General features: G+C 33.8%; 1 protein-coding gene across 16 annotated transcripts in view; it reads right to left on the reverse strand.

Moving 5' to 3' along the window:
- The window catches only part of OXR1 (oxidation resistance 1), a 518,198-nt gene continuing 502,906 nt past the window's right edge, over positions 1-15,292 (reverse strand). For 10 of the 16 annotated variants that reach the window (XM_027973101.3, XM_004011791.6, XM_042254393.1 and 7 more), the window contains 6 exons: positions 10,637-10,717; positions 8,723-8,848; positions 7,795-7,947; positions 6,337-6,432; positions 3,717-3,790; positions 1-1,905 (listed from right to left, as the gene is read on the reverse strand). In XM_027973101.3, coding sequence (XP_027828902.2) covers positions 1,770-1,905; positions 3,717-3,790; positions 6,337-6,432; positions 7,795-7,947; positions 8,723-8,848; positions 10,637-10,717 — 666 coding nt within the window. In that variant the 3' untranslated portion in view covers positions 1-1,769. The remainder of the gene's footprint in view (positions 1,906-3,716; positions 3,791-6,336; positions 6,433-7,794; positions 7,948-8,722; positions 8,849-10,636; positions 10,718-15,292) is intronic. The other 6 variants (XM_042254392.2, XM_042254399.1, XM_042254400.1 and 3 more) reach the window with 1 other exon arrangement.

Below are 15,292 nucleotides of genomic sequence, written 5' to 3' on the forward strand. Positions count from 1 at the left end.
TTTATATTTATATATTTAATTTTATTTGGTATACACCACTATGACCTTATTGTAACTGAAATCCAATACAGGATTTTTCTATGATTAGTCAGCTCCACAAAGACAATAATACTGCTGTGGAAGACCAAAGGGGGGAAAACTGATATACTTATTTACAGTTCCCTATATTGTAAACATTTAATCTATACACTGTTAGTAACTTTTAATGAGAGCTTTACATAGACAAAGAAACGATGCCCTGCATTTCTATGCATATTCAGCAATAGCATATTAAATAGAATATCAGATTTTCTTTTTCATTAGCATTATGCTTTCTTTAGATATTATCTAAATTTTCAAAAGATCTAAATATATTCAAGTACTATACAACTAAAACTACTTAAGCCAACATATTTGGCTTATAATTTCATTTTTAGAATAATTTAAAGTGCTATAAGCAACCTGGCAATCAACACTTTCTATAAGAACAAAACTACCTTTAAACATTAATTTACAAGATAATATACAATGTTTATCTGGAATAGCTGAAATTTCAGCACAGGGTCACTGTCACATGTATAACAGCAGGATTCTTTTTTTTTTGCATAACATGAAGCTTTGAAATTAACTGATGAATTATTGCCATAATGGCTTATTATTGGTTTCCTACAAAAGAGGATAAGAACTACTGATATATTCTATCTTTTCTTTTTTTTGAGGTCACTTGACAGTAAGTCTGCATATTCAACAAGTCTACTGAGTTACAATATTCTACTATAATCATTGCCCTTTTGTAACAGCAAATGCTAATGGTAATAACATATGCCACTTAAAAAAAAATCACAAGTTTTTTTTTTTTCCTTTTGAATAGGAATCTATATTTTGGAAGTTGGTGTGCAACAAGGCTAAAACAATAGAACTATAAAACAGTTTACCTGACACAATATGTTGACGAAATATGCATCTGTTTCATATTTTTTTAGTTATGATAATGCCCTGCTAAGCTACAAATATGTAAATAGATATTTTCTTGCTTGATATATTAAATCCAGTAGAATCATCAAGTTCTCATTCTCCTTTGTCATTTTATAACTCTTCATCAGACAATTCAATGATGAAAGCATATGCCCAAACCTGAAGACCATGTGCACTGTGGTCTATTACAATAAGAATTCTCCTCAAATTTCATTTTTATTAAAATGAAATTGAGATTACAGGCAAAATTAATAAAGAGAATGCAGTAGTGTGAGTTAAAACTAGAACTCAGTGATCTATGAAGTACGTGTTGTTTTGGCATGTTTTTTCCTAAGAGTAACTAGGTTGAGCATGTCCAATAGTCATTTGTGCCAACCTCACAGATAATGGCAGTATCATGTATTCATTCCCTAGATATCTCAAGTTAGACTACTTTAGTAAAACAATCAATATAGTTTAAAAAACAAAAAACCAAAATAGGTTCAACAAAAGAGCACCATCCTATTAGGAGACTGAGAAAACATGGATTATAGATGAGGTGGTCACTATGATCAAAATGCTACCAAAATTTTGACAAAACCTAAGCTGTTATGTTCCATGGACCCATGCCATGGTATAAACCTAAAAACGTCTGGGACAGAAACATGATTTTAAAAATAAATTCCAAAATTATAGCTATAATAAATGGTGATATGAACTAATTTTAAAACACGAGCTACATATTACATTGTATTGCTTCTTGAACTTTCCAAACAATGCTTGTTTGTCCATGTCAGGTTTGGGCCATTATCCTGCTAAGACAGAGAGCATAATATTCATTCAAAAGCCCAGATTTCAATGTCTTGGATAAAGAAATCTTCCTTCTTAGAAAGTGTATGATTCCCAAATGTTTTACAAGAATGGCTTCTTCCATGGTAGAGATCTCCGTCAAGCCATAGGGCAAATTCTCCCCTGTAATGTATAGAAGAGAATAGTTCTAACAAGAGTCTTTTAATACTTATGCCCTAAGTTGTAAAAGAATTATTGCAGAGGCTATAAAATATTAATTTAATGAGACATTTCAATATCCAACAACTCTAAACTCATTCTTTTTTCCAAACTGTTCTCTACTCCTTTCCACACTGGCACAAGGCAACTTTTTTTTGTTCATCCCATTATAAAATCACTGAACATACAGAGCAAGGAATATAATGAACCCTCTAAAATTAATTTCACAAAGAATTAGCTTTTGAGGCAGGCACTACTCTGTTATTCTTTGTCTGGTATTATAAATGTCTCTCTGCTGTTTGATTTTAACATATTTAATATGAGTTTCTCAGAGACATGAAAACTCCCTATCATCTAAAATAAAAAGTGTGGTTAGTGTTAAAGGTTCAATCTCCAATTCATAGCTGAGGAAACTTTGTTGTTCAAGGTCCCACACATAATGTGTGCTGAAGCTGAGAATTTGAATCAGGTCTGATTCTAAATCCTATATTCAGTCTGTTACATGATTTTGATTTCTTTGGGGCTCCTGTTTGGAATTCTGACTATCAAGTCCTTTCTTCCCATTTCCTGAGACCGTACTCTCCTTCTTCAAAGACTGTAAATTTGTTTTCATTTGTTATCAAATGACCCGATGGTTATAGTTTAGCTTGCTAGAATCATGGTATATCATCAAAACCAAGTTCCAGCTGACATCTAATGACACTGTGTATATTACTTTTAAAGACTGAAGGCATGCTTAACAGTTTGAAATTATAAGCCACTTGCTTGTGAGGCTTTCCTGGAGAACTAACTGAATCACATGTAAGACTACCATTTGGAGTAGGGCTGACTGACTGCCCCTCTCCACCAAAAAAGATGTAACTGGAACATATGAACACCATAAGCTGATTCCAATAACTAAAAACAACATTGTTTTTAGTTACCCAGTTATGTCCTTCAGAGGCTATAATAACCATGCTTAATTTTTAATCACTGAAATCATGTCTTCCAAATACCTATCTACAGAGAAGTGGTTAAGAGAATTTGTTAGAATTGGGATGAGGCATATTCAGGCTAATAACATTCTGTAACCTGAATGAATTATTATTATTATGTATATCTTCAAATATAGGAAATAAATAACACATAAATTTGGGAATTATTTAGTATGTATTATGTCTTATTTTGAAGGACACAAAGTAACAAATGAAGGAGGTCACATCTGCTAGTTAAGGAGTCTGGGCTAGGAGGCAGGAGAGCCATCCATCTACAAACACCATGGCAGACTAAACGAAGCTGGAACATCAGAATAAGAAACCGAAGTTGCCTGCAGTGCTTGCTATGCTAAACGAATCAAATCAAACTGCTGATTACTCATACTGCTAAAAACAAAATAAATAAGAAAACAAGCCCTGAAAACTTTGGGGGGGGATTGAAAGAAAGAATAAATCATCATAATTTTTTGAAAATTTGAGAAGCTCAAAGAGATTAGTATATTTCTCTGTCAAATATCAAGGAGTCACTGTACTCTAGAAGATGGGTTTTAATCGAAAGGGAATCAACTAAACAGCATTCTGAGATGAATAAACAAATATTCTATCAAGGGTTTCATATATTACACTTATGCACTTTCCTGCAAATATATACTTTCTTAGTCATAATATAAAAATTAGTCATAATATACAAATTAGAATTCTAATGTCAAAACTTTTCAAAGATAGCTGATTTAAAAATAACACAAATGAATTCTTAAAGTTTCTTTTAAAATCTCATAGTCAAATTTTCAAGAGACTTACCCTCCACCACCAAAAGCTAGTGAATCCATGTCTCCTTTGATAAAAAACATATTATCTCCTGTCCACTTAAAGACCTACAAAAATGAAAAAAAAAAAACCCCTTTAAATATGTAGATGAAAATGATTACTATAGTTAGTTTTCCTGAATCCCAAATAGTTAATAAAGCCTAGATAGACAGCAAGAAGAATAAAAAGAACAGAAAAAGTTTGGGCCGAAAGGGTGGTGCTTTTGCTTTCAGCGTTTGTAAGACTAAATTTGAAGGCATGTGTTCAACTGCAACATAATTTAAATACACAAATCTTATTATTTCTTCATATATACAAATTTTCCTGACTACACAGGTATCAAGAATTCGATGGTTAATGAGAAATGTTAAAGAAAGTAAATCAGCTAAAAACTGAGTAGATGCCATTTTTAACATCAAATTTAAGTGAAGTAAAAGTCGCTCAGTTGTGCCCAACTCTTTGCAACCCCATGGATTATACAGTCCATGGAATTCTCCAGGCCAGAATACTGGAGTGGGTAGCCGTTCCCTCTTCCATGGACATCAAATATAAATATATATTAATTTGATAATATTTTAATATTTTGATATATGGCCAAGGTCTTTTCTTTGGGTATGCATTGCTCTATCATTATTCTCATAAAAACGAGTAACATGCTTATGACTTCCAGTTTCAATTTCTTTAAAGAGCAATGAATATAAAAATATCTGAGAAATTCAAGGGTAAAAACTCCTGGATGTTGGGTTTCCCTGGTGGTCCAGTGGTTAAGAATCCTCTTGCCAATGCAGGAGACAGGGGTTCAATCCTTAATCCAGAAAGATCCCACATGCTGCCAGGCAAGTAAGCCCATGTGCCACAACTACTAAACCTGTGCTCTAGAGCCCATGAGCTGCAACTACTGCAGCCCATGGGCCCTAGAGCCTGTACTCTGCAACAACAGAAGCCACCACACTGAGAAGCCCACAACTAGAGAGTAGCCCCTACTCTCCATAATCAGAGAAAGTCCATGTGCAGCAACAAAGACCCAGAGCAGCCAAAAAAAAACAAAAAACCTTATAGTAATATTCTTAAATATTTTCAATCTTTCATGGAAGTTCTATCTAAACGTGATATTAATACAACATCAATTTCCAGCACCTCGTCTTTATAAACATTTTCCGAAGTATTCATTATAGTTCTCAATAAACTTAAACACTCACTTTTTCATAGATACATAACATTTGTTTAATTGCATTGTTAGTTAACAGGTAGAAACAGTATCACAAAAAGGACTGAAAACAAGCACAACTGAAACTTCCAAAATCTGTAACAACTACAAGCTTTCAGCTAGCTGTAGGCGTCAGCTGACATGTTTTATGGAAGGAATGGAAAGCACTGGTTAATCTACTGAGCACTTAAACCCAAGTTTGTTAAGAGAGTTTTTCTTGTGCTACCAAATTATATTTTGTTCATGCCTCCCTGGTGGCTCAGCTGGTAAAGAATCTGCCTGCAATGCGGGAGACCTGGGTTCGATCCCTGGGTTGGGAAGATCCGCTGGAGAAAGGAAAGGCCACCCGTTCCAGTATTCTGGCCTGGAGAATTCAATGGACTGTATAGTCCATGGGGTCATAAAGAGTCGGACACAACTGAGACTTTCACTTTCTATAAGCTGTGCTTAGTCACTCAGTAGCGTCCAACTCTTTGCGTACACATGGACTGCAGCTCGTCAGGCTCCTCTGTCCACGGGGATTCTCCAGGTAAGAAGACTGGAATGGGTCGCCATGCCCTCCTCCAGGGGATCTTCCCAACCCAGGGATTGAATCTAGGTCTCCTGGCATTGCAGGCAGATTCGTTACTAACTGAGCCACCAGAAGGCATGAACAAAATAGGATTTGGTAACACAATAAAAACTCTCCTAACAAAACTGGGTTTAAGTGGCTCATCAGATTAACCAGAAGCTGTACCTAAAGACAACTCTTTTTTGTTTTTTTTTTAAGCAACTATGTTGGTTCCTATTTTCAAGATTAAAATTTTATCTCCTAGGAACTGTCTGACATGCTGCACCAGACTGTATTAGAGACACTAAGACTGCACTCGATGCTTCGAACAGAGTCGCACATTCACTAAAATTTAGGTACATTTAAAAATTTTAGATCTTATTGGCATTAGAATGTATCTACTTCAGTCAAGTCACAATAAAAAAAAAAAAATCCAGTAATCACTTTTGATTTAAACCCAAATGACTTATTTCTTAAGTTTTTAAGACTGACTTTCATTATTAAAACTTATTTAGTAAGTTAAGGTTTCCAGAAATTTTACAATGACAATTCATAAACAAAATAGTAATTATGATGTATACTTCTTACTGGGCCCACAATGTGTGTCTGATACCACATCAAGTGTTACACATATATGGTTCTCATTCAATTTTCAAACAACCCTGTTACATTTTATGATTCCCATTCTATCCATAGGAAAGTTGAAGGTGAAAATGGTAAGGGGAAAAAAAAAGTGCTAAGTTAAGAGTAAAAGGCAGAAACTGAGAGTCAAATCCAAGTATGCAAAACTCCAGACTGAATGTTCTATTCATACCATCTCTTCACAAACTGAATATAACTGGAATAACTGTCCTTACCTCAAATTCTGGACAGAATGTAAAAACAAAGGTCTCTCCAGTACCATAAAAGCCATCACTCACTTTAAATGGCTCAGATGCTAATGCACCAAAAACCTAAGGATTAAAAAAAGCATGACACAACTATCAATTTGTTTCTTTAAGCATTAGCCCATTACATATGTTTAAGTAAAATACACAAAAAAAAGGAAATATACCATAGTTTTATCTATCTGTACTTAAATAGAGAAGCATGATCAGTTGTTAAGCAACTCATATTATTGGCAGGTATAAACATATCAGTTTCTCAGTGGGAAAATGCTAGATTTTTCCTAGTTTTGAAACCTAGAAAAATGTTCATTATAACAATTAAAAAAGACAGAAAGTGGTAGACACATTTCAGGATGACAATATATGTATAATAAAGACCACAGCTGTTGTGGTGCTGTAGAACTTAAAAAGGCAAAAACCCTCCAGCATAGGTAAACATTCTACTACTAAAAAGGTATGCTAGTTTTTTATTACACAGTAAATTACACGAGGACAGAATTTGGGTCTGAATTGTTCAGTACTATAATGCCTTGGCCTTACACAGTACAAGACACACAATGAATAAGAGGCCTGGACAAGTCAATCTCTAGGTCTAAGGTTTCAGATCTTGAAATGGGAATGTAGAGTTTGATTGATGATCTCTATAGTCATTATACCTCCTCATATTCTATTTTCATACTCTTAATTTTTAAATAGATTTTCTTATTGTAAGGTATGTGTATGTGTGTAAATATATATATGTATAAAATATAATTATACAGCTCGATATGGAATTAACACAAAGCAAAGTCCCATTAAACCTTCATTCATATTAAGAAACGAGATATTACCAGCACTCCGGAAACTCCCTTTGTGCCTCCTCCATGTGACCACCTCCACCTCCCCAAAGGAAGCTACCAGGTCTGATGACACCAAAGATTTGTTCTGTCCGTTTATGAAACTACTGTTTCAGAGATAACCAATGTTTTTCTTGCTTATTTGTGACTTTGTCCTTGGTCTCATCCTCACACAATTATCTATAACTTTCAAAACTTTCTCCACACTTCAAGACTGTCAATTTTCACCATTTCCCTGAACCTCACTCTTATCTCCTCCAGACAGAAATGAACAATACAAACACCTCTTTTACTTTTTATAGGTTCTCACTATACTAGGCATATTTTGCTTGGCATTAGAGATACTCCCATACTTTAATATTTTTTTCTACCAGACTGTAATTCTTTGAAGGTAGGAACTCTTTACTTAATTATTCATGCTCATATCTATCCCTCTGCAGAACTCAGCATTGCCTTGCATATCAAGAGCACTCAATAATTAACAAATAAACTTAATAAAATATACTAATGCTTTTTATCAAAAGAATATGCTAAAATTCCTGCTACTTCCATCTCGTAAAAGGTAAGGTGTCTATGTTGTTACTTTTCATACCTGACCATCACTGTCTTTAATCACCATCAGCACTGGAGTGTCTAAACCTGTCATTGTTCGATAAAGGGTCTTCAAGCTTGTGCCATGCTTCCCAGTGCCATAAACAAGAGTCCATGGATAGCCGATTGTTCTTGGTGGAAGATGCTTGGTAAGCTTTGAAAAATAAATTGTTAAGACATACTTGACAGCTTCTTATTGTCAATCTGTAGAATATTAATGCCAGTTGGAATTAAATACTTTATAAAATGTAGGCTATGAAAGTAACAGTGAAAATTAAAATTATTTATCATTATGAAAGATACAGAGATGCTTGAAGTCTGTACATTTCTTGGTATAAATACTAATTGTTCATTAGACAAAGAATCATATCAAACAATACATATATTAGAGGCAAGAAACATGGATTCCTTACTGTTTGCCTCCTCTGTATCAAATTAACAAAAATATCAGATGAACTGTTACCTTGATTATTAACACCTCTTAAATATAGAGTAAGACTCTCAGAATTAGAAATCAAGCTTCAATATATTACAGCTGTATGGCTCTGAATATTTATTCAAACCTCTCTAAACCCAAGTTTCTTCATTTACAAAATGTGACAATAAGAGCATTCAACTCCTACAGGGGCTGCAACAACTAAATTAGATAACCTGTATAAAGCAGGTAACTGGCGCACAGTAAGAAATTAAATACTGGTAATTATACTGTCTCACCTAAATTACTATTGCCGTTTATTTTAATGTCTGGTTACCCAAATCTCCTAATATCTTCCATTATATTAATTGCTATAATTTGTTTACTTTTTCTTCATTGAAGAGTAAGAACAGGAGCAATAACTCTGCTTCTTCAGTTTTTAAATCAACTAAAAAGAAGCTATTTTACTCTCATGGGCACACATCAGAAATGTACAAAAGTGGGTATATCATACCTTTTCAATTTGATCTGGCAGCAAGAGATCACTGGGATCACTGAGGTTTGGTCGAAAAGATTCAGATTCCAGGTCTGCTCTCACTGGAGTAGTCTGCTTTGAATTTACGTCTTCCCTCGTAGTAATCTAAAGAAGCAGACAGAAGCAATATATTAAGGTAAAACTGCAACAAACCTTTAAAATGTTTAGCCTTTTGAGAGATATCAAATCTTATACCTTGAAAAAGGTGGCTAAAGCTTTAATTTAGGATTGTAGAAGGCAAAAGATGCTCCATCTAATAACAATGGCATGTTTAACGTAGAAAGAGATTTCTGCTAAAGAAGACATTTTCCTCATCCACTACATGAATAAGGACAGGTATTGAAAGATAAACCCTGTATTTCTGTGTAAAAAGGGTAAATTGCATGCAAACTATACTTCTGTTGAAGGGCACAAGTGAGCAACCTAGCCTGCTTTTTTCTCTGTGCTATTTAAAGAGATTATTTTTATGAGATTATTTTTTTCATGGTAAACAAAATTTGCCAAAAATAATTAAGAAAACTTCCTGGGTGCCAAAATTTTAATTTTAATTTAAAAAATAGTACAATAAAAAGTATAATGCTTCATTGGTGTGCATGTATATGTGAATTTATATGCTTTGAAAAGTTAGTTATTTTTTAAAATGCCTTTAAAATTTTTACTTTCTAAACACAAATTTTTTAAATCTAATTGAACCAAAAAATACATCTAAAACTTAAACTTGTTCACAAACCTATTTTTTAAATTAGAACAATTTGATGCACTGAAAAGAATGTATATGTTTGATGAAAATGATGTCACTGATATTCTTAAAATGATAAAAAATGTTCATTAAATAAAAATAAATTCTTTTAGAATGTATTATATTGGCACTTTTTCATGTTAATCTATAAAATGCAATAATATTAGAAAGTAAAATATATGAAAACATAAGTATTACTGATGAAACTTTTAAAATCAGAAAACAGAATTCTATTGGAGCAGATAACTAAAATGCAGCAATTTTCGGCGACTGTGATTCCACACAGGAATGAAATCTTGCTAAATTATTTTGTTCCTTTAACAGATTTCTTAGCAAACCTTAACAACATACATTTTCAACCAATACATGTTCTAGAACTGTATTGCTTTTTGATGAGAACTATATTAATTCTTTCACATCATGTTTTACCCTTATTTTGATGATGTGAAAGGTTAAAAAAAAATCTAAGGCAGCATGAGAAGCATTAAAAGAAAAAAAATCAGGAAAGCGTATCTCATTAAGAAAGAGGAAAACACACAATAATGCACAAAACTGAAAAATGAGTTCAAATATATACTTATTTCTGAAAAATCACAAAGGTTATTTCACATGTTTTTAAACAATTCATCTAGTTCTAGTGCCTAATCAATACTACTCCAAAATATTTCTAATACCAACCAGGAAAATCTCAAGGACAAAAACAATTCATCTCATTAAGATATTTGATGTAAGGTTGATACAACTGAAATAGCCTTAAAGAGAACCTTGCTATCCATTAACCTTTTAAACATTTCCCCATAGTACCACATCTTTCAGATACTGTTTAGTAAAGATTCAATCTCAAACTCAAGACATTCTTCCAATGTTAAATGAAAACTCCTCATCAATCTAAGAAACACAGTACTAAGAACAGTTCTAAAATAACAGAAAATTCCTCTGAATATTTTTAATAAATGAAAAGATGCCAGAAAAGATAGCCCTATAGCTCTTGAAGGCAATACTGTACTCATTAATACAAAAAGGAATTTTCTGATGGGGCATTTTAGTGCTGCAGTCAAAACAAATCCTTCAAAAAAGAGATTTGCTCTGATGAAAGACACTAAAGATAGGAAGTATTCCATCTCTGAAGGGGTTTAAACTACTGAAGGGGGCACCTGGAGACGTCTGCAGAGTGTGCGCAGTTCTTCAGTATTTAGAGCATCGATCCTGCGGTGATACTCAGCCACTGACACTACCTGAATATGGAGACAGGAAGACAATAATTCCACTGACAGTTGAGAAAAACAGCCCAAATAAAAGAAAAACTGGAGAAGTTTAAATGGGAAAGAGAATTGTAATTAGGATTTCTTTCCCCACTCCATGCTGAAAATCCAAGAGATTTATATATTAATCTACAATGAAATACACACGAATATATTTAACTTATTAACTACCACATCCAACTAACTACTACTAGTACACAATGTAAAAGGTTTATTTTATGGATTGTTTCATGTAGACAAAATTTGACTAGGTAGCATCACAGTCCTTTATAAAAAATGCTATATGAAATATAACATGTTTGCCAACATCAAAGATAACATCTAAAATCTAACTGTGTTGCAGTTTACAAAAAAAAAAGGTAGTTTCAACTCTCCCAATCAGTTTAACTCAAGCATTACATCCTAACAGCAATGCTGGAAAAATTTCTTCTTGGCAAAGGTAGCATATACCCAAGCTATACAGTCTGTATCATAATAAAGAAGCAGAAGAGCAAGAAAAAGATATGAAGCACATTTTAAAACCTAAGACAATAAGAAAAATAAGCTCCGGAAACAGAACATTAGATTTTTAAAAGCATATCTAATTGTATTCTCAGGCATGTCTACTTCAGTCTTTCTAAATAACCCTGAACTGAAAGTTTTTGCCTCTCCTCTACAGTACTACTTTAGAGTTGGTACTGTAGCAGTTATCTGTGACTAAAACTCAATGCCTTTCCTACATTCTAAATTACTAAAGGGAATTCTGTATCTTCTATAGTTGCCTAGACCAGTCTGTTGCACACTGCTGAACCTGAAAGCCATGTATGACAGATAAACATTACAAAAAGCCCACGAAAACAGACAAGTTTCCTCAGACTGACACAACAGCTACAGCTTTTTCAGATCATGACATAATTAACAAAACAGTAACCATAACACAGTGAACTCTGGTCATGCTATAATATGTGCTGAATACTCCTGAGCTATGACAAATTCCTCTTGTGATCAAACAGTTATGTGCAGAGGTTCTGGCCACAAAATGCAGTTAAACCAATTGACCCGCAAGAGTTTAGATTTCTAAACTAGGTTTTTAAAACGGTTCTTGTTCTAGCCAACTGAAAGGAATCAGTCACCTCTATAAAGAGCTAGGTAAACTTGGTGAAAGCAATGAGAGACATGAGAATAAAAAACGGAAAAGAAACTGAACAGATTTTCTCATTCTGGCCATTATTAGATTGACTTTCCCAAAGCAAAGAACACATACAATGATAGCTGACTCTTTACTTACAAAGAAACCTTAAGTGGTTATGATCTCAACTTCTGGGGAATCGGATGGAACTAGGTTTTCCTCCTCCTTTATCTATTTTTCTCAATGGGAACAATAAGACAAAGGAAAGAATAAGAGTACATAAAGGAATGAAAACAATAAGAGTACATACCAAACAGGGTTTCTGTCTAAATAAAAAGAAGAAATGAAATGCACATGAAGGGCTGAATATAGTGCCCACCACAGAATAAACAGGGTTTAACACTACTTTTACTTGATGATTTTCCATCATTTATTTACCTAAGGACCAGAGGATAATGCTGGAAAGTATACATATTTATGTTTGGTTTTTATTTTTGATATTAAAACATTTCAGTTTTCAATCTTCCCGACCCAACTGAACAGAGGTATCCTGTATTGCAAGCGGATTCTTTACCAACTGAGTTATCAGGGAGGCCTAGTTTCCCTACTCTGAAATTTAAATTTAAAAATATTAAAGACTGTTCAATTAAGAACAACAGCATTTTCAGTAAGTATGAAAGAAAAATTAGGTACTAAAAGTAAAAAACTAAAAATCACAGCTTCCTTTTGTAAGGCACAAAAAGAACTTTCTGCAAAATATTTAAAGATCAGTTACATTTTTCTTCTGTTTTCCTATGGCATTCAGTCTACAGGAGTTTTCTATACAAGAGGTTTCAAATTATATGACTTAACTATTCCTTTCCATTCTTTCTATTCTTCCACTCAACGCTTATCTTACACTTAAAGCTCTTCTTTTACCATATAAATCACACTTCCTGGAGGACAAAAAAGTTGAATTTGCTCACAAAGGGATCAGTTAGAATCTATGTACCAACATCATCTAGAACAGGAACTGACAGTGAGGGAACCATAAATTGCCATCATAAGCTTATTATATCTGGTAATGTCATAGTTTCTTTAATGTCACAAATCTACTTTTCTATTTTTTTTTAAAACTATATTACTTTCTTGGACTTACAAACTCACCACCTCCTTACCCTTAAATATTTACTCATGCTGTGATGAATGGAAATATACAACATTGTCAAAAGTGCAGGTAAGCTAATAAAGAAGAAAGATTTGAAATCAAATGACTATGATCTCGGATGGCCTTGGCTTGAAGCAGTATCTCGGTTCCCTGGCCAGAGACTGAAGTCACGGCGTGGCAGTGATAACGCAGAATCCCAGCCACTGGACCACCAGGCACAGTGGCCACTGACAAGGCCCTTGACTCATTGGCTCTATATAAATGAACTCCCACAGAGAGACAAAATGTATCAAAACAAGTACAGTGTTTATTAGGAGGAAAAAGGGTATGTTATGAATAGACTCACATCAGTGAACTCAGGGAGCACATCTTGCATTCATGGTAATTTAAACAGTCATAAGGGGCATTCTCTTCTGGGCTTCCTTTGGCCAATCACCTTGCTTTGCCTGGTTCTGAAACTGTATCTGGCTTATCCCACAGACCTTCCATGTGTGTTCACACATCTCTTAGACAAGATGGATTCTCACAAAGAGACCTATGGGTAGATTGACATCATGTACTATGGGGAGACACCACCCCCCACACCTTTTGACCTCCGAGGAGTCTTCTGTGCATGTGTAGTTAGGAAGGTCTCTGACTTTGAGAATGAGAAATATATGGTTTATTAGCTTTATTCTGGGCAAGGCTCAGATTCTCCTTCTTCCTGCTGTTGTCTTCATCTTGGAATATCTGCCCATAAAGAACAAACTCCAGCTGCTCAGCCTTACGTCCATCTATCTCCTCCAGCAACTAAAGAAATATACTTCCCCCTAACAAAATGAATAAAGAGATACAGATTCCTAGTATATATGGTGGATCTGAAATTAGTCTCAAATTAACTTTCAAACCCCTTAGCAAATCATAATCCATTACACATAAATAGATGCAGAAAAAGCATTAGTCAAAATCTCACATGCATTATAAAAACTCTCAGCAACCTAGAAATAGAGAGCAACTCCTTAAACTTGATAAAGAACATCTAATCAAAAAAATCCTACAATTAAAATACTTTTCAACTCTTACTCAATATTCTAGGAAGACCTAGTTAACACAGTAAAACATTGAAAAGGAAATAAAAGGTATACAGGTGGGAAGGATGGAATTAAACTCTAAGCACATGACATGATTACCTGTAAAGAAAATTCTAAAAAAATCAACAAAAAACAATGGAATTAATAAGCAATTGTAGCAGGTTAGCTGGATATAAGGTTAATATACAAAAGTCAACTGCTTCTCTATATATCGGCAATGAGTAATAGGAAACTGAAATGTAAAATACTATTTATTTTAGTACAGAAAAAATATCAGTTCTTCCCAACTCGGCTTATAGAAAACACAATTCCAATAAAATCTTATTCAGTCATTCTGTGGATATACGCAACTGATTATTTAAGGTTTATGTAGAAAGATCCCAACGCCAACACAATAATGAAGGAAAAGAAGAAAACTGAAGGACTGACACTACTCAACTTCAAGACTTACTATAATCAAGACTGGATACTGGTAAAAGAACAGATCAATGGAATGGAAGATACAGACCCTAGATATAGGCAAGTATAGTCAACTGATTTTTGACAAAGAAGCAAAGATAACACAACGAAGAATGGTCTTTACCAAAGAGTGCTGGAACGACTGGACATCCACATGCAAAAAAGTTAAATTGGACAAAGTCTTCATACTTTTTCACAAAAATTAACTGAAAATGGATCTTTAACCTAAATGTAAAATGCAAAACTATAAAATAACTAGAAGGTAACACAGAAAAATATCTAGGTGCCCTTGGGTTTGGATGTCTTTTTAGATATAACATCAAAAGCAAGCTGGATTTCATTATAACTAAAAACAACTGGTTCGTGACAGACACTGTCCAGAGGATACAAAAATGATCCATAGACTGGGAGAGAATCTTTGCAAGATTTATATCTGATAAATACGTTATCCAAAATATTCGAAGAACTTAAAAACAATGAGAGAAAAAAACATGAACTAAACATCTGAGCAGACAAACAAGACTATGAAAAGATGCTCTATGTTATACGTCATCTGGGAAACGTAAATTAAAGAAACAATGGGATACTACCATAAACGTCTTCAGGATGAAAGCATTGATAACATTAAATGCTGGTGATGATGTGGAAAAGTAGGAACTCTTATTTATTGCTGGTAAAGGACAAAACAGTACAGTCACTTTGGATAACCATTTTGCTGTTTCTTACAAAACTAAAAATACACTTATTATATAATCCAGCAATCA

Source organism: Ovis aries, chromosome 9 (assembly GCF_016772045.2).
Source record: "Ovis aries strain OAR_USU_Benz2616 breed Rambouillet chromosome 9, ARS-UI_Ramb_v3.0, whole genome shotgun sequence".
NCBI lineage: Eukaryota > Metazoa > Chordata > Mammalia > Artiodactyla > Bovidae > Ovis > Ovis aries.